We start from the raw sequence: 19,651 nt of genomic DNA on the forward strand, positions 1-19,651 counted from the left end.
TTAAACACAAATAAGATTTATTGAGAAAAGAAAAACAGAAATTCGGACTTATAGGAAAATCAAAGACACATAAATTATCTGTTTTCTAATGACTTATGCTACAATCCTAACCATTTCTACTCTGACACAAGCTCTATCGAGTTTAATGGGTCTTATTCCCAAGTAACTGGGGTTAGCTAGCATTAACCATGAATTACGATGAACTACTTAAAAAGTGTAAAAGTTCACACAAAGTACTGGGTAACAAATCAGGGGTTGAAAGCTAAGAAGCGCAATCTTTTGGCATCGCCATCCAGAAAGGCAAGAAGGCTCAAACTAGATTTCCAAGGGCAACATTTACAGTTTCAAGATGGCGGTTATTTTGGTTCACGTAGCTTTTGAACTGATGCAGATCTGACAGGCAAGTTAGCAGCTTTTACGTTCAATGTGACTATTTATATGGTCAAAGGCGGCCTAAGACCACAGTCTGCAACCACAGTTCTATATCTTGGTCATTAATGAATGATTCTGAAACACTTTATACTTACAGGTTTAGTACCTAGCAAGGGGATGTGTATTTAGTCGTGGTTTAGGCAGGAAGCAGAGTAAAAGCCAGTCGTATACAGATCTATTTTCAATTTGGGCTGAAACGTTTGCTGTGAACAAGTCAGCAGGGTTTGCTTTTTTTTAGAAAATCAACTTTTGCTTTTCAATGCATACACTTTTAGTAACTAAATTACAATAAAACATGTTCATATGCCATTATATATATGGAAAATATATCCACTCCAGTCCCGTTGCAAAAGCATAGCTTGAGCTTCTATAGTCTTGGATTAAAAGACTATAGAAACCTGAAGAATGACAAGTCTAGAAACTCATACCAATAGCAATTTTAATAATGCATCCACAATATACATAGACAAGGATAATTTATGATCAGGGACAATGCAAGAGGGAAAGTTGGATGATACACAATACAAATTAAACATTGCTTATTTTAATCAGAACAATACAGTACAGTTAGGTCTTAACAAATTACTACATATTATTGTATCTATACATAAAACTCACCCCATTTGCTAGCAATGTAATGACAATTTGCTGAAAGAGCAGTTTCTCATCATGATGAAGAGGTAAAATGGCCTTTTATTGTTTCATATTTGCGAGATTAAAATTAGTAATTAGGTTTATTTTTTTACATAAGCGCACTTTGAAAGCTTCTGCCTAGCTACTAAATGAACTGCATCTTCTGACAAATGAGATAGCATGTTAAATAGAACTGGGTCTCAGATGATTTCAGAATTCCATTGTCTCTTTTCCCATCATACATGTGGGCTGGGTCACTGGAAGAAATGCATATTTGTTCTCTTAATTCGATTGCATCATCAAACCTCTCACAGAACACAGTCCACAAGATCTGGAAGAACACAGCCGCCATCCCAGCAAACAGAGCTGTCACTCCTCAGTAGACTAGCACTACAACTCCTGACATTCATACACAGTGCTGGTGGTAAAGCGTTTTCTTTCTCTGAACAGAAAAATAATATGCATACAGTCATACCTCGGGTTAAAGTTGCTTCAGGTTGAGCGCTTTGGGGTTGCACTCTGCAGTGACCCAGAAGTAACGGAATGCGTCACTTCCAGGTTTCCCCGCTCGCGCATGCACAGATGCTCAAAATGACGTCACGTGCATGTGCAGAAGCGGCGAATCACAACCCACGCACGCGCAGATGCACAGACACGGGTTGTGTTCTCTTCAGAATGCAAATGGGGCTCCAGAATGGATCCCATTCACATCCAGAGGTACCACGGCACATCTATAAGATATTTCTCACCCTGTGGTCTCCAAACTTTCCCAGCTTTCCTACATTGCGGGGGGCTGGACTAGATGACCCTGAGTCCCTTCCAACTCTATGATTCTATGAGTTCTCCCTCTGGCTAAAACTGGGGTGAAGAAGAAGAAGAAGAAGAAGAAGAAGAAGAAGAAGAAGAAGAAGAAGAAGAAGAAGAAGAGTTTGGATTTGATATCCAGCTTTATCACTACCCTAAGGAGTCTCAAAGCAGCTAACAATCTCCTTTCCCTTCCTCCCCCACAACAAAAACTCTGTGAGGTGAGTGAGGCTGAGAGACTTCAGAGCTGTGTGACTAGCCCAAGGTCACCCAGCAGCTGCATGTGGAGGAGCGGGGAAGCGAACCCGGTTCACCAGATTACGAGTCTACCGCTCTTAACCACTACACCACACTAGCTCTGGATCTCCAGATGATGTTGGAGTACAATTCCCATAATTCCCGATGGCCATGCTCATGAGATTTGATGCCCAACAACATCAGGAAGCCCCACATGCACCAACCCTGGTCTAAAAGAAAGAGTTGGTTTTCTCTATACAAGACTTGCCAGAGCCAGCCCACAGATGCGGTGGGGTTGTGCTTCTGCCTCAGGTGGCAGAAGTACAAGAGGCGGCACCCCATCTGCCCCACCACTTCCACCACCACCAAATTTCAATATGAGAGGGGGGCATTCCTGTGATGGTGGAAGTGGTGGGGCAGGAATGGTGCAGGGGCGTGGCAGGGCCAACAGAGTGGGGACAGGAGACAACACATTCCCATTTCACCTCACGTGGTGAAATGGGATGCGCTGCCCCTGAGACTTCCCTATTTTACCACAGCTCCAGTTGACATTTGTGCAGTGATCATGCTGCAAATGCTGAACATTTCTGCTGCTTTCACTGTATAGAGAGAAATTCCACCTAGTCCAGCTTTCTGTCCTCATAGTGTCCAACCAGATGCCTATGAAAGGCCCAGGAAAGTGCTGTTGTGCTCAAGTAATTCTTTCAGGCTCCCCACAGGGATCAGGTTGCACACTATGGGAACAAAACTTCCAAAAATTACTTTTGTAAGTGTCCCCAAATTTCATGGAGGCTCGATCGCAGTTACGATCACTTTCAGCATATTTATATTTCAGACTTAAGCTGGTTTGTCTGCTAGTCATTCTCCTTCCCCAGAAACCTGATGTTCTATGAAGATGGCCAGAATAATCAGAGAATCCTCAGCACAGTTCCCAGAAGGCTGTGGGGGTGTTAAACTAATATAAAACCTAATATGTTTGCAAGATAGGTATGTCCTTAGACATTTAGACAAGCAGTACAACCTCATCTGCCTATTGCCTTATAATTAGAAAAGTCCTCAGGATGCTCAAGAGATGCTCACAGCTAAACTATTTTAGATAAAAATGTGTCCTTCCTGTCTGCAGTGTGGTTCGGTTTTGGTCACTTACCTTGAAAAGTAGAGATATTTAAAAGCATGGGGTTTTCTGTGTTGGGAGCTGCTGCTGTTGCAGTCTCTTTTTCATTCCCAATCGAAAACCCTTGACCTTCTTCTGTGGTTTCTATAGCCTGTGGTTTCTGTAATTCTGGACTTACAGTTGCTGAGCAAGAAAGCAAAAAGCAGAAAGTACAACAACAATGGATATTAAATGCTGGGTTAGCACAACATTAACATATAATTATGTTGTAACACGGGAACAAACAAAATTTACTAAGTATAGGGGGAACAGGTTTTAGCATGATTTCACAAAGTTTCTGTATACTATGGAGCTTACTCCCAGGTAAGTAGCCTTTTCTGAATACCATAAACAGAGGATCCAAAATCTGCCTTGGGTCCTTACTGGGGGGGGGGGGGACGGGACGGATAAGAAACAACAAGAAGATGCTTGGAAAATGTGACTTGTGGGACTTCCTGATAAATACAAAACCATAGTAGCCATTTTTTGTGAGCATGTAGCTCAATGTAAGCCAGGTCCATGAGAGGGCCAAACTAGATAGGACCAGGGAGAATTGTGTGAAGCATTTCCTAACTGAAAAACTTGAATTGCAGGGGTGGGGTGCCCCAAATTTTGTCAAAGCAGCTGCAGTGGAAGGGAGTGATTAGTAGTCCCCCATCACAATCTGCTAAAACCCACCCTCTTGAATCTGCTTTTTCCCCTGTAGGGAAATTTTGAGCTAGTTTTGACTGAGAAAACTACTCAAGATAGTAAAGTGTCTTCTCCCTCCTGCTACTGCTCCAATTACATTTGGAGGCAACAAGGGTGCATTAAAGGAAATTGTTGGAAGATACTTGCTGTTCCTCCAGCTCACCTCTAGTTGGACCCTCAGTGTATGTGCTGCACTAGAATAAACCCTTCTGACCACCAACAGTTGCACTGAATTCTCTAGAGACAGCAGACATGATATTTGAAGTTCCTTCTCTACGTGTGTGCATTCCCCACCACCACTCTGCCCCAATACCAGCACTATGCATCACTGCATACACCTGTGGTTAAAAACAGTATCATCAACCTCCATGAAAACTTTCTATTGCAAGCTAGCATCTCACACAGGGTCTTATTTCAGCTGGTTTTAAACATTTCTGAGGATGAACAAATCCTTACATCAACTACCCTTGCAGCAATCTTTCTTCATTAATTCTATGTTTTGATTTCTAGCAGCTAACACTGAATACTGTTCAAACTCCTTTACTGAAATTGCTTAGGGCAAATGTCCCAAACAGTTGGAGCACCAGTTGGGAGGGTGTGGAGTGCTGGACTTGGACTAGGGAGAGGTGGGATCGAGTTATTGCCCAGTCTAGGTGGCCCATGAATGCTGCCTGAGCTCCTTGGAAGAAAGGTGGGCTAATGTTTAATTTGAATAATAATAAGGAACAACAACAATTAAAAAAAATAGCAACAAGAAGGAGCAGTTGTCATATCAGACCCAGTTTGCCGATGTCTTAAGATCTTCTGGAGAGATGCTGTTCCAAGTACTCTCTTTAATTGAGGTATGCTACTCTTTAAAAGAAAAAGAGGGCTTTTTTCCACAGTGCCTCTCCAACTTTTGAGTGCCTTCTCAAGGGAGACATGACTGGATCTGACATGACAAGCTTTCCTATTTGCTCTCCTATTTGCTCACACATGTTAGTTTGGGGGAGGAAGGGATGGAATGGTTTGTTTCTGTTTTTAGCTTTTGAGATATTTGTTTTGTTTCATTTATGTTTTGTTAAGCTGATTTGCTGATTTTAAGGTGTGTTTATATATTGTCCAAATTAATTATATTCCTATTTTTGGACCTGGCTCTAGAATCTTCTGTTGAAAGACGGTTGAGAAATATTTAAAATTAAAAAAAAAACTTAAAAATGAGTCATTGTGAGTCATGATTCACTTATATCTATTGAATTCAGTGGTCTACTCTGAGTCCAATAACAAATAAATAAATAAATAAATAAATAGCGGCAGCAATGTTTCAGTTTTTAATTCATTAGACTAGTGGATTTTTAAAGTATTTTAATCTACTAAAAGAGTGGATCAGGAAGCTTATTTATTTATTTATTTATTTAAATTGGTTCTTTAATGCGAGTTACTTATTAAAACTGTGGGTGGCAAGCAGGAATGCCTCTTCGAAAATGACACTTGCAATGGCATATGGGGGGAGGGGACCCAGCCTGTGGGCCTAATTAGACCTACCATGCCTCCTCATTAGACTTGCAAGGCAGTTTTTGCCCAGTCAAGCTCACCAGCTCTACGCCCAATTTATATGACATCACATATGGGGCAGTTCAGGGCATGGCTGGACTGAAAGAGGGGTTGCAACTGACTGGCCCATCTCCAGAGATGGAGGTGGCTGCCCATGGGAGTGAAGGAAGAATGGAGGGAGGGAAGCACCAACTTGCAGAAAATATGGGGGTGCCCCCTAAATTATGCTCCACAGAGTTGGAGCATATGGGACCAGCGGTGCAATTTTATACATGTCTACTCAGAAGCAAGCCCCACTGAATTCAATAAGACTTTCCCCCAGCAAGGCGTGTGTAGGGTTGCCACCTAAAGCACATATGGTTAATCAAGTTGCAGTAATTATAGTAATAAACAGCAGTTCAGATAGATGACAGTGCTGCCCAGTGAGAAGACATGGCCCATTCACTCGCTGAATTAGCTTTGTTTCTCAGAGTAGACCATGACATTGCCTTCTGTTCATGATATTGTTATAGGTGGGGGGAATTCCACTCACCCCCCAAAAAAACCCCTAGAAATTAATAAATGGTAGGAGTCTGATGATTTGGAGTATTGAAGGGAAGATTGGAGGCCTGTGGAAAAGTACAGGCTAAGGTTCCTTCCTGTCACCTGGGATGGAGGCATTAACATGAGAAAAGGTGTTGTTGACCCATCTAGGATCTTGGGCCTGGGCAGATAGGCAGAGGTTGCCATGGTGATGGGGTATGTATCTGAGGTTTTTAGAGAAAGGTGTGCTGGGAAGAAGAAGGGAAGAGAGCAAAGGGGGAGATCCATCTTGGGCAAGCTGGTTGAAGGCTGACTGGGAGAGATGCCTTGCACTCCAGTGCTGCATTGCTGTGGGGAACAAGTAAGAGCTGGACTCCCTCCATGCAGACTGAAGGTGTAAATATGCAAATAAAACAGATTTCTTAAAGCAGGCTCCACTACATCTTCAATTCTCCAGAGGAGCTCAAACCATCGGTGAATGCCTGAAACCCCCTGGAATCTTGCTACTGCTTGGCAGAGAGTGGGGGTGCCACCCAACCTTTGTGAGAATATGCACAATTAATACCTTGTTGGAATGGAGTTTAATTTATAAGGAAGGAAAACAGGCAGAACCATCACTTCTTTGAGGTGAGTAGCCTCCAAAACAACCAAAAATCCTTGCTTCCAAGTCAGTGTATCTGAAGAAGTGTGCATGCACACAAAAGCTCATACCAAGAACTGACTTAGTTGGTCTTTAAGGTGCTACTGGAAGGAATTTTTTTTTGTTTTGACTATGGCAGACCAACACGGCTACCTATCTGTAACCTTGCTTCCAGAAGCTGATCGGCAGTGCTTCAGAATGTCCTACTTACTAAATGGCACTGTTCACATGAGTATTCTGCTCACTGAACTGTTAAATGCACTTGGTGGCAGCAGAACGTAGTGTATGAATCACCCCATAATGAATAACAAACTACACTTGGCAAAGATGCACCGACACGACCTAAATGCAAGCACAGTAAAGAAGCTCTGATAGCTTTCTGGTTTTTTATTTGTCTTTTAACTGGCACGTAAAACCATAAGAACTGCAGAAGAGTCTAGCTAGCTCTAATGAAACAGATTTATGTTATTGTCTATGTATTCTCTTCCATTTATATCCCATCTTTCTTCCACCCTGAATCTAAACATACTTGTTGTTGCAGGAAGTCCCCAGTCCAGGAACTGACCAGAACTGAATTTCATATATTAATTTAGGCCTGCTTCACAAATCATGCTAACACAAACTATCATAGAATCATAGAATCATAGAGTTGGAAGAGACCACAAGGGCCATCGAGTCCAACCCCCTGCCAAGCAGGAAACTATGTGTGAGTGTGGAGGCTCCCAGAGAGGAGATCACAGCCACTTTGCTTCTCATCAGTTGTTTGGCTGCTGCACCAAACTGGGAGAGGTAAACCATGAGCCTAGGTTTGTACAACACATCAGCCCATACCATGGAGTTGGAAAATAATTTCCCCTCAGGCCCAACTGGCCCAAGACATTTCCCTCCCCCAACCCCAGCAGCTGCACTATAACTCTATAACTAGTCTATAACTGGTTTTAACTAGTCCGAGAGGCATCCTTGTGTAGTTGGAAGGTCATAACTGTTGGATTACACATGGCTTTGTTGGTGGCCTTAGGCAGAAACTTAGGTTGCAGTGCAGTGCCAGACTGTGGGAACTGGAGGACCCATGGCCTTCTTCTGTAACATATGGCTTGGCTCATTTCTCTCTGTTGTCTAGAGCTAAGGATTCCCAACAGAATTTGCTTCCTTCTGCTTTCTGCTTATGTGGTCTAAATTATATAGACCAAACTTGAATCTCACCTATTGGTCTTTGGGTCCCTTTCTTCTTATAGTTCTTTGAACCAACCCCTGAGGTATCTCCAAACCAATTTGTTCCAGACCCGCACACCTTGATTTGCAATAGAAACCTATCACACCAGAACCACCTTTGTTTGTTGTCCTCATACAATTACCAGGGAGAAAGGTCACACTTTTACAACCTCTTTCTGTCCTGCCCTCAACTGCAACATACAGAGGTCTCTTCACAGTTCTGGATCCCATGGAAGCCTAAACACATAGAGATTAGTGTACACTGGTTTGGCAGCTGTAATACTCACATTGGTCTTGCTTTCTCCTATAAACTACTGCATAGTCAGCCACATTCTTTCTCCAACGTGCATGGTGTTGTCTTCTTGTTTTCCAGAGATCTTAAACCATATAAAATAAAAAGTGTGGAAATGGTTTTCAGTGAGAACTGAAAGCACACACTACTGGTGCCGTAGTCACTCCTAATATCCCCATCATCTCCTAATTTTATTGCAGGGGTGCAGACACAATCCCATTTCTTCCTTTGCCTTTTCTTTCTCTAGAGCAAATGACAGATGGGTCTCCTCCCTCCTGCCCATTACAGCCTTTGTGAAAAATGGCACAGATTTTAAGGGAAGCTTTGAATAAAGCCTTTCCCCAGAGGTAACTGGCTTTCCAGCATACGCATACTGAAGAACCCTCAACCTATTTTCTTTTTAACAAACCAGCTTAGCACCACTTAAAACATGGCCTGAAATATCCATTGGCAACTTCCTCTTATCAGGGACCCTATGAAAGCTAAGAGGACAGGAGGCACATGCGAGAAACGGTGTGGGCATCATTTAATTGCTCACAACCCATCATGTGCTCATAGCCTTTCAATGCTGGCAGAAGGAAAGGCGATGGATCCAATTATTTGTGTTTTCCCTCTTCAGAGGTTGAGTCTTGGTGGCTAGAGATGGGGGAGTTCAGTTCACATTCAAAGGCAAATCTATTAAATTCACAGAAGCAGAATTCACAGGTCCTTCCATCCAAAAAAAGGGTAATGAGACAGGGCAGATGGGCTTGATGATAGTATCTTCACCTCTTAAAAGATATCTACAGTAACTTGTTTTTTAATCAATGCATGCATATACTTGCTATCTATTAAGTTCACAGTCCTACCTAGTACACTGTGATTCATGTTAGTTAGTCAGCAAACAATTCAACAAAGCCAGCAATTCCAAAGGGGATCTTCAGTTGAAAATGTCTTACTTTAGACTCAAGGATGTGGCTCTCCCTGGCATGTGCCAGAGGGTGGCAGAAGTCTGCATCCTGGTTTTAACTAGTCACAGTGCAGGGGACTGGAAGTGACACACTGCCCTGACACATTCACTGCAGCCTGATAAAAGATGGCTGGTCGGTGTGGGAGAGTGTGATAGCTGCTGCAGTAGCAGCAAAACACACACACAAAGGGCGGGGGGGGGGGGACATGGGGAAAGAATTATTGACAAGTCCACAACAAAGAAGGACATCTAAGAAGCAAGGAGGGAGAGAACCTCTCTCCCAGCGAAGCTGCTAGAAAATAATATTAATTGTGAGTGAGAGATGAGGGAAACAGAGAGGAGAAATCTGCAGCTAGAGACAAAGCAGAGGCAGTGTGAGAGAGATGTGAGAGAACAGCTGTGAAAGAAAAAGAGACAGCTGAGGTTACAAACTTCAGTAGAGAGGCAAGAAAAGCTGAGAGAAGTTGTATGGGGCTGCTGCAATTGGAAACACCTGTATGAAACCTGGAGCAAGGAACCATTCCAGGTCTTTGAGGCCTCCCGTGTGTTGGGGGGGGGGGGGCACAGGGGCTCTTACATGGAACAGGAATCCTGACACACAATATGTTGTTATGTCCGAACCAAGAACTGCATTCACTTCAACAAACTACAATTTAAGCTGAACCAAGGTCAGAAACTGCTGTTTCAATAAACTATAGTTTGGCCCTACCCATAGTTTGGCCCAATTCAGATGTAACCAATTATGGTCAGCTCAGCTCAGGAAGCAGATGAAGATCTCTTCCTCTGATGCATGTTGGAGGAGGACAGAGGACAAGAGGATGCTTGAGTCCACGTCTTGAGTAGGCTCACTCCTATTATGCTAAAGCATAGTTTAGCATTATGCCCAAACAGGTGTTATATGCTGTCCTCCATCTTGTGGTGTGTGTGTGTGTGTGTGTGTGTGTGTGTCAGAGAGAGAGAGAGAGAGAGAGAGAGAGAGAGAGAGAGAGATCCCAGTATGCTTGGCGTGCTTGTAAAAAAAAAGAAAAAATCAGGCTGCACATGGATTTTTACCACCATAAGATGCAAAAGGTTTTATTGACAAAGTAAAAGAAGGAGTTGCATTAGACAACCATCTGTACCTTTTGAGTGAGTTTCCCCCATTATGGTAAGCAAGGTAAGGCAAGGAAAGATTACCTGGCTTCCTCTTCCATTTTCCAACATGATACATATATGAGCCCAATATAACGAGAAATGCTGCAACAAGAGCTCCTTTTAAGATGAAGAAGATTAAATGAGGCAAAAGTATTGTCTTCTGTGGATTAGGTTCTAAAATTAGAATGAAATTGTGAAAAGAATTACCTATTTTAACTCACTTCTGACAGGTAGTGTTACAAAGAGCTCTGTTTGTACTTTTAATGACATGCGGCACTGTGTAAAACATTAATATTACCCTGTCAATTTATTTAATCATTTCAATTAACTACCTTGCGCTTAACTTTTTCATCAATTAACCATGTATAATAAATGCTACATGAACTCAACAGAGCCTATAACTTGACGGGGGCGAAGGCAGCACACAAAACTATGTATTGTCATACATTGCTTGAAAATCAGCTTCAGTCTTATACAAGCTTTCCTAGGAATAAGCCCCACTGAACTGAATGGGGCTTACTTCTGAGTAAGCATGCATAAGATTCTAGATATATCCCACCAACTCTACCAATTCTAAAATCTTTTCATAAGGAGCAATCTTAGTTAAAACCAAGTGAATCTGTTATCAGACTGAGAAATACTCTTATGTCTTTAAGTCAAGCCACTAGCTCATCCAGTAAAGTACCATGTTCTCTGATTCATAGCAGCTTTTAAGACCTCAGAACAATGCCTGCTGCTTGAAAGCCTTTTATCAAGGGTCCTTCTGCATGCAGACGTATGTACTCTACCATGGCACTATGCTTTCTTCCAGCAATACAGACAGCTTTGTTAAGTATAATTGTTTAATGTGCATTGAATGGAGGGGGGATCTATAATGTGCCTATATAGCATGGCTAGAAATTTCCACTGAAGCTGAAGAAGAGCCTAACTAGTGAATCATGAAGTGGGGATGAATCTCTGTGCCTCGATCACAAGATGTTTAGCTCACAGTCATATGAAAAGGATTGTATTGCAGGTCTATGCATATGCTAATCTGTAGGCATCCCTCTTGGGTGATGTGCTTTCTGTGTTCCAAGCTACTGAAAAGAATGGATGTGTGAATCTCTGTCTCCAGCAAACAACCTGAGACTAATGGAGGCAGCAATGGAGGAGAAACAGAGCTTTGATTTCTAGCTGAGAATACAACATATTTGTAATCTAAGATATTATGGCTTCTGCTGGGAGCGGTGTAAAAAATATGCATCTAACTGAAAGTAACTTTTATTGTTTTAAGTTGTTTGGAATTAAGTTCTGTAAGTAAAGCTTCTGAGCCTGGAGAATATTTATTTCAATAGAAGCGTCAGTTTTTATTCATCCAGAAGACTGGATATGTGCAATATTAATAGTCTCAATAGGGTTTCCTGCTGAAACATAACTTGGTTTTCATTCATCAGGTTCTCCCTTATTACATGAAGCAACACCTAGCACCTGTAATTCCAGGTGCTTTTTGATACATTGTGTAAGGAGGGGGAAATAATCTCTGCTAAACTATGAATATCATTTTCAATTTTAGCTGCAAATCAACATTTCTAACAGTTTCTTAGCAGTGAATGAACCCAATTTCTGTTGTTCCATTTTAAGGGACAGGCTACCACACTGTGGGCACATATGTCACAAAAAGTTAAGTGTCCGTAGGTTCTGTTGATTAGAACAGAGCAAGTCAGTCCAATTGGCTTAGCATGGCCTAAAGGTACATAATGCTGTCAATGGCATGAATAAAAAAATAGTAATATCCTTCTATTCAGTAAAATTACCAACCTTCTTTTATTTGGAGGTAAGTGTTACTGTACTTTACTAACGTATTTGCAGCAGGCTCTTGTCAAACAGAATGTATGAAAGATATACAGTTACAACAAAATTACATTACGTATAACTTCCAGTGGTTGGGTTGGCTATTGCACAGATGAACCTTGTAAATACTTGCTACTCATCTTAGAGCATGGGAATGCCCATCTAATACTGAAAGCAAAGTAGTAAAGGCAACTCTCAGGGAGCTATTCAATTTGAAAATTATACTACAACGCCTTTTAGCTGCATAATGTAACTTCTCTGCCCTCTCCCCTCCCCATGTGCCCTAAATCCGCTCCTAAATGTGTTCCTCTAATTCTCCAGCTGTTCTGGCTATTATACAGCTGAATGCTGCAAATGCATGGCACTTATTTTATAGGAATAACACACAGTCCCTTAGAGGGCCTATCTGATACTTACGTGTAAGCCGCAGTTCCTTTCCGTTACTGTATTGAATGCGTCCATCCTCAGTATATGCTGTCACTGTATAATGCCCAATATCGTCCAACTGAGTGGGACACAAGCTCAAGGTGCCATTGTTATAGATAAGACATCTTTTGCTATGGATTGTACAGTTTGCTTCATTCTGACCATTGATCACCATCCCAATCAAGGCTTTGCCTTTCTTCCAAATCACGTTGTGAATGTGGATTGCTGGGTTCCTGTTCTCCAGATCAAGGAGAATACAATCACCAAGCGTTCCATTGATGAGGCTATCCACTTTGGATCCTAAGCATGTCAATAAGATGCAATGGGAAGACATTTAATTCATTAACACCCAAATTGAACAAAGCATACCAATTCATAAAACTGTGATTTCATGAAATCAAAATGTTCAGATTTCAAGAGGGCATCTAAAATTTTCAGACACAAAACACAGCACAAAAGCAAATTCAAATCTCCATTCTACGTGGTAGAATTCATTTCCCAGCTGTAATCAACATAATTTCACACTTTTTCAGAAGTGAAATATGACAGCTTTTAATATAGAACATCCATTTTTAGCATTCTTATCTGACATAATAAATCCCAGGAACGTTTATACCCAATATATCTTTTGTTTCTTTCTTTGTTTAAAATATTTTATCTGACTCTTCAATTATTCCAGGGTGGTTTACAAATTGCTCTTAAAACAGTAAAGCACCAATAATTAATATCTATCCCTTCATTGTAAGTAGTTGCAGCACCACCAGGTTATCCAATTGGATTCAAAGAAACCGGGAGTGGATTGTTCAAAATGGTGGGTGTAGAATGCCCTCTTGAATCCAGTAATTGTGTCACTGGCTACTTCTTCCAAACAGTCACTGCATGTTGAAATAGTCAACCCAGACTCAAGTTTTTCCAAGCTTACGGATGTGCCAGTATGGTGGAACCACCCCCATAAAATGCTGAAATCCCATTAGTATGCAGTGCTGCAGCTGTCATGGTTGGACACAACTACCTATCTACATGCTCATCTGATCATGCCATAAATAAGTTTGACCATGATTCCCCTCTCTCAGTAAAACATGTATAGAAAAAGGGGCATGAGCTCTGGCAAATCCTCTTTACCACCTGGTTAGTCACATGACTGTGTGTGCACAGTGGGAGATAGCCAACCACTGTCCCTCAGTACACTAAATTATTATTTTACATCCAAGCAGAGTTCTATGATAAAAGAGGTTTGCGAAATTTCAAAATGTTGGAAATGGACAAGAGCTGTCTCAGCTAAAGAGACAGGTAAAAATACTTGAAGTAAATAAATAATAGGCCATTAAGTTCAACTCCTTGCCACTGGTCATGATTCTCCACACACTAGCATCCTGGCCCCTGAGCTGACAACAAGCAGAGAACAGACTCAAAATGGACAAAGAGATAAATATCTAAAATGTTGTTAAACAAGCTATATTCTCTCTGTAACATGTTCCCTTTTCCAGGCAGTCTCACCAGAGTATTGACTTTTGCGTGGAAAATCAGCAGATTCATCCAAAGCCTTATTTGCTCGCATGCCATCACCAAAAACTGGACCAGAAATATAAAAATAATAACATTAAAAAAGCTGCATATCAAATGGTTCTTTCCACCATATGAATAGATAACCATAAACAATACTACAATCGTAAGGCAGAAATGTATTAGTTTTAGAACATGAATCTGGAGGGCAAAGTTCCTGTTTCCTAGTTGCCTCCTCATTTTGGAGTTGACACAAGGCTTTGGACATGGGCATCTCATGGACCAGTATGAAAGCAAGAATGCTGGATTGGATGAGAGTTTGGTCTGATCCAGCAAGGCTCTTCTCATAGTTTTATGTAACTATTAGAGACCTTACAACCAGCTCCAGATTTTCTTCCATCCCATCACAATGACGGATGTGTGGACTTTAATCATAAATTTTGACAAAAATATGTATCCTTTCTTTCTATACCTGTGATTTTTTTTAAAGGCATGTTGTTTTTTAAACATATCTGCAATCTCATTGGCTTCAGTTTCTTTCTGTGATCAAAGCACCATTTTCAAAACCACTTTACCTTATTGTTTTGTCCATTATCTTATTATATCAAAGAGATTTGGGGGAGGGGGTTGACCAATCTAGCCAAATACATTTGACTCCTGTTTTACCAAAGGACTAAATAAGCAATTTCTAACATCAATAGTTATACTGTGAATTAAACTTTTTGAAAATTTTAGTATGATTCACCCTTTAAAAATGTATCCCATTCATACACCACTTACAGTTATGCTTGTTGGATTTACACTGCATTTGATGCAATTACAGCAGACTAAACCTTAGTACTCTGATATACAACAGTCACTGTCTAATCCTACACATAAGCATGACATACCAAGTCACTGATTTCCATGAAATATTTATTTGGTTGTAGTTCATTCACACTGTGGGAGGCAGTGGAAGACAGGAGTGCCTGGCGTGCTTTGGTCCATGGGGTCACGAAGAGTCGGACACAACTAAACGACTAAACAACAACAACAAGTTCATTCACATCCAAGCCAAAAAGAAACTTACCTTGAAGAACAAGTATATAAACCATTGACAGGACAGGAAAAATAGAAAATGCTTGAGAGTTCATTTTGGTAGGATGCTGTAGCAGGTACATCAGAACACAATATCCTCAGAAACATCCCTACTGTAACAGATCTTCCATAGCATTGCCTAGAAAAAATAAAGGGCTGTTCTATCTTGATTTTAAACTCTTCCTCCTAGGTTCAGTGTAATTTGTCAAAACAGAGAAGCATGGGAAAGTCAGTTCTTCAAAACAGAAGCAAGGTGGTTTCAACCACTGTAAGAAATACTCATGCAAATTGTTGGTAAATGTGTTACTCACATGTCTGAATGTACAGAAATAGTACCTTGTAAGGCAAATGCATGCAAGAGCAAAAAATAGAGATCAAAGATAAGAGCTACAAAGAGCAGAGAGATGTGGACGACCAGTCCATGATTCAGAGTGGGGAACCTGAGGCAAGTGTTGAGTTGGGGTATAATATTTAATGAGACTTTAGTAATTAAAGTTACAGCCACAGCAGAGCTTTTTTACAGCAAATCCCATACATGCCTATATAGAAGTAAGTCCCACTGAGTTCAATGGGGGTTATTTCTAGGTAAGTAGACATAGCATTGATTATATAGATTCAAACTCCAGTGCATTGTACCCCAAACTTGTTGACCAAACTGGAATGGTGATGTGTGAAACAGCAACCATATTGAGATAGCTAGAAAATAATGCAATGTACCCAAGAGTAGATTCAAATATTAGTTTTCTAATACAGTCACTGACTCCGAGCAGACCATTTATTTAATATATATTGAACTCTTCCTTCCACATAACCAAATTCCAGGCAATGTACAGCTATTAAAACATATTCTATTATAAAGCCCTATATGGCTTAGGTCCAAGCTATCTGAAATACCACATTCCCTCATATGAAGCTGCCTGGGTTTTGAGATCTTCAGGGCAGGTCCTTCTCTTGGCCCCATCACCCTCATAGGCACACTTGGTGGGAATGAACAAAAGGGCATTCTCGGTGGCTGCTCCCAGACTCTGGAGAGTCTTCCTCCCTGGAGAATACAGACTGGCTTCCTCCTTGTTGTGCTTCCGCCATCAGGCTTTTGGGAATTGACTGCTCTAATAAAGGGGCTGGTGCTGTGCTGTTTCTATTGCAATTGTTTGTAGTATTTTAAACAAAATTTGATTATTTTAATGTTTGATTGTTTTTTAATGACTGCCCCCCCCCCAATGTTTCTACGTTTTTACAGATTTCTTGTTTTTATGTATAAGCTGCCTTGAGTCCTGTCAGGGGGAAAAGGCGGGGTATGTGTATCTAACTAACTAAATAAATAAATATTAAATAAATAAGCAGTAGTAGTAGTAGTAGTAGTAGTAGTAGTAGTAGTAGTAGTACAGTGATACCTCGGGTTACAGACCCTTCAGGTTGCAGATGCTTCAGGTTACAGACTCTGCTAACCCAGAAATAGTACCTCGGGTTAAGAACTTTGCTTCAGGATGAGAACAGAAATCGTGCTCCGGTGGTATGGCAGCAGCAGGAGGCCCCATTAGCTAAAGTGGTGCTTCAGGTTAAGAACAGTTTCACGTTAAGAAGAGACCTCCAGAACGAATTAAGTACTTAACCCGAGGTACCACTGTAGTAGTAAACAATTACAGTAAGAGGACCATTCAACAAGAAGAACAGGTTAGACAACCCTAATTATGAACAAATTCCTTGATATTCGAATCTTTAAAATACAGACTTCCATACTTCCAGCAATAAACTAACCAGTTGCAATCCTGTACCCACGAGAATAAGCCCCACTGAACTCAATGGAACTTATTTCTGACTGGACATGCAGTGGGTTGCACTATAAATCTAATACTGTGTAAGAACCCGGACAAACAAGAAAACCTATGAGAAGAGAATAGCTTAAATTAACCTAGGGATATATGAATGATGGTAAGATATGTTTACATGGTTGCCATCTAGAGGCCAGAAGGCAAAAGTGTGGTTTTTTTGAGGAAAAAGTTGGCACTGAGCATGCTCAAGGCCTGTGTTCTTGGGAGCGGTTCCAAGATGGATGCCAGTGTAAAAACTGTATAAAATAAACCAAGAAATAAAAGCAGCTCTAGTTCATCTTATCACTGTAGCTTGCATTCACTGTTCTGCCCTGCTGTCCATTTTGGCATACTGTTGTGGCTGTCTTCAGGGAAGCCTTTAGCGCTCCCTGGCTTCCTCTTGGAATTGCCCCACTTCTGCCCAAACTATCACTGTAGCATTTGCTGACGCAATTGATTCCTGCCCTGTGTTCATATTATTATGAATGCAGCGCTTGCATCTTACTGGCGGTGCTTGGAACGAAATCTAATTTAGCTAAAGCTTAATTCTGAGCGTCCCCTGGGGAACCAACAGTAACTGTGTGTGTCTGTTACAAATGGAACTTTCCCCCTTACTTCGTTACTCGTTGCAAAGAAGTACAGGACAGGCTGCCATATTTTTCTCAGCATGTAGGGCACCGTGAGGTAGATTCAGGGGTAGATCAGTCTCGGTAGTGAAGTAAACACTGAACATCTTAAATACACTTGTGAGATTAAGAAATAAAGGAAAAAATACAAGCAAGGGTGTGCCTCAAACTCAGTCTGGAAAGTCCCCATGAGCTGCGTACACAGGATAAAGAAATCCAAGGGGCGTAGGCCCATATCTGATAATAGATGAAGTGGTTAGTGTAGAGTGGACAATGTATTAGAAATGTGTTGAACTCTGATAAGTAGATTGTAAGCCAAGCCTCTGAAAGAGGGGCGGCAGCTGTAGGGATAAAACTGCTGCGCTTATGCCTGATCGAGGCTCTTCGTATCTACGGGTACGGAGGGTCCGCCTTTGCAAACGCGACTAATAAAAGGGTTAACCTTATATTGAAGTCCTTTGTCTGTTTGTTTCCACGAACGACTTCTCACAATTCTGGCGCCCAACGTGGGGCCCTTGACGGGTGGCTCGAGCGATACTCGGACCCCGGGCAGGCGCCCCTCCATCCTTTCGGAGTGGCTCGGGGCGGGATTTGTTCATAGCAATCCACAAGGGCTAAGACAGGACTCAATATAGGTGGGAGAGACAGTCTCGATTATCAGCGGTCAGGGACCGCGAGAGCCCAGCGGGGACGCCCGCCTGTTCACTAGTCGTGAGAAGCGGCGCTGGACTGTATTGGGTGAGTAGACGTGAGAATTTTTGTAAACTGTGTTACGGGGCGGGGGTGAGAGACTCGTCTCTTGAGTGAAAGAGAGGTTCCATATGGACGCGTGAGTGTGGATCAGGGCTCTGCCCTGACGAGAGGATTAGCTTGCGGTTCCGTCTATCCCGCGAGGGAAGCGGCCAGGCGATTCCGTGTGATTGTGATAGAAAGTGAAGTTGGAGACATTGTAAACCATGGGTAAGGGTCAGAGTAAGAGACAGAAGGAGATAAATGTGAAGGGTCCTATAGACCCTAATAGTCCATTAGGGCAAGTATTAATACAATGGAATGAGGATTATATGAGACAATATACAGCTGGTTTGTCAAAAGTGACTATGATTAACTTCTGTAGGGTGATTTGGCCAAAATACCCTATAGGGTCGGACAAAATGTACAACTGGAACCCTGAGGGGGAGACTGAAAGGTATTGGATGACACAATTGAAAAAGTACCTTATAGAAAATAAGAGAAAGAAAAAGAAAAAGAAGTGAGGCAGGATTCTATAAGATTATTGAACTGGTTGGGAAAATTAGGAGTAAAAGTGTCAAAGGAAAAACTGCAGTTCGTGCAAAAGAAAGTAAAATATTTAGGGCATCTGTTGGAGGGAGGAACAAGAAAACTAGACCCAGAGAGAGTCAAGGGAATTTTGGAACTGCAACCCCCAAGAAATAAAACAGACGTGAGGAGGATGTTAGGACTACTGGGATATTGTAGATTGTGGATAGACCAATATGCAAAATTGGTTCAATTTTTAAATCAAAAACTCATTGGGGACGAAAAGGTAACATGGGAACAGGAGGATGGATTAAAATGGGAAGAAATAAAAAGGACTCTGATCGGGGCCCCGGTCTTAGCACTGCCCAATCTTCAGCAACCGTTCCACTTGTATGTAACGATCGGTTCCCAGACTGCTGTAGGGGTCTTGGCCCAAAAGAGAGGGGGGCGATATCAGCCAGTTGCATATCTTAGCAAAACCTTGGAACCAGTAGTACGGGCATGGCCCACCTGCATCCAGGCGGTGGCAGCAGCGGCTGTATTGGTGGTTGAGAGTAGAAAATTGACTTTTGGTGGGGCCCTAATAGTTCATAGCCCACATCAAATATCTACTGTGATGACGGGGGCAGCCTCCACCTGGATGACGGACGGTCGCTTAGTAAAATATGAAACTATTTTGAGGACAAGCCCCAATATTACTCTGGGAACCGACCGAAATTTAAATCCAGCTGAGTTTCTGATCGGGGAAAGAAAAGAGTGGGAGCCAGATGAACATGACTGTATGAGTACTATACAATTAATGTCAAAAGTCCGGGAAGATTTGTCAGAAGTGCCCCTGGCGGAAGGAGAAAGATGGTACACTGATGGTTCTAGTTATGTTGAAGACCTCC

The 19,651-nt window shown here is 41.7% G+C and overlaps 1 protein-coding gene and 1 long non-coding RNA gene across 3 annotated transcripts; both read right to left on the bottom strand.

Moving 5' to 3' along the window:
- On the bottom strand, positions 1-11,335 carry LOC310844142 (uncharacterized protein). 2 transcript variants are annotated; one of them, XM_083737910.1, is made up of 4 exons: positions 10,274-11,335; positions 8,144-8,233; positions 3,254-3,403; positions 1-1,322 (listed from the first exon to the last, which is right to left on the bottom strand). In XM_083737910.1, exons 1-4 carry the CDS (start codon positions 10,305-10,307, stop codon positions 1,276-1,278), a joined length of 321 nt encoding a protein of 106 aa, XP_083594036.1. In that variant the 5' UTR covers positions 10,308-11,335; the 3' UTR covers positions 1-1,275. The 2 variants fall into 2 exon arrangements, with proteins under 2 accessions (XP_083594036.1, XP_083594035.1); XM_083737909.1 differs by having other exon boundaries at positions 1-1,507; positions 10,274-11,328.
- Positions 11,336-12,484: 1,149 nt separating this feature from the next.
- LOC310843909 lies at positions 12,485-16,422 on the bottom strand. The gene is made up of 3 exons (XR_014563771.1): positions 15,060-16,422; positions 13,985-14,059; positions 12,485-12,787 (listed from the first exon to the last, which is right to left on the bottom strand). It is a non-coding gene; the product is annotated as an uncharacterized lncRNA (long non-coding RNA).
- Between the last annotated feature and the right edge of the window lie 3,229 nt (positions 16,423-19,651).

This window comes from Podarcis gaigeae, assembly GCF_964106915.1.
Source record: "Podarcis gaigeae genome assembly, chromosome: 4".
NCBI classification, from domain to species: Eukaryota; Metazoa; Chordata; class Lepidosauria; order Squamata; family Lacertidae; genus Podarcis; species Podarcis gaigeae.

Coding starts and splice junctions, on each gene's coding strand:
- LOC310844142 (XM_083737909.1), bottom strand. CDS start 10,307: ATGTATCATGTTGGAAAATGGAAGAGGAAGCCAG. Junction 3,404..8,143: donor TAGGAGAAAGCAAGACCAAT/GTGAGTATTACA, acceptor TTTCTTGCTCAG/CAACTGTAAGTCCAGAATTA. Junction 1,508..3,253: donor AAATATCTCTACTTTTCAAG/GTAAGTGACCAA, acceptor TTTTCTGTTCAG/AGAAAGAAAACGCTTTACCA.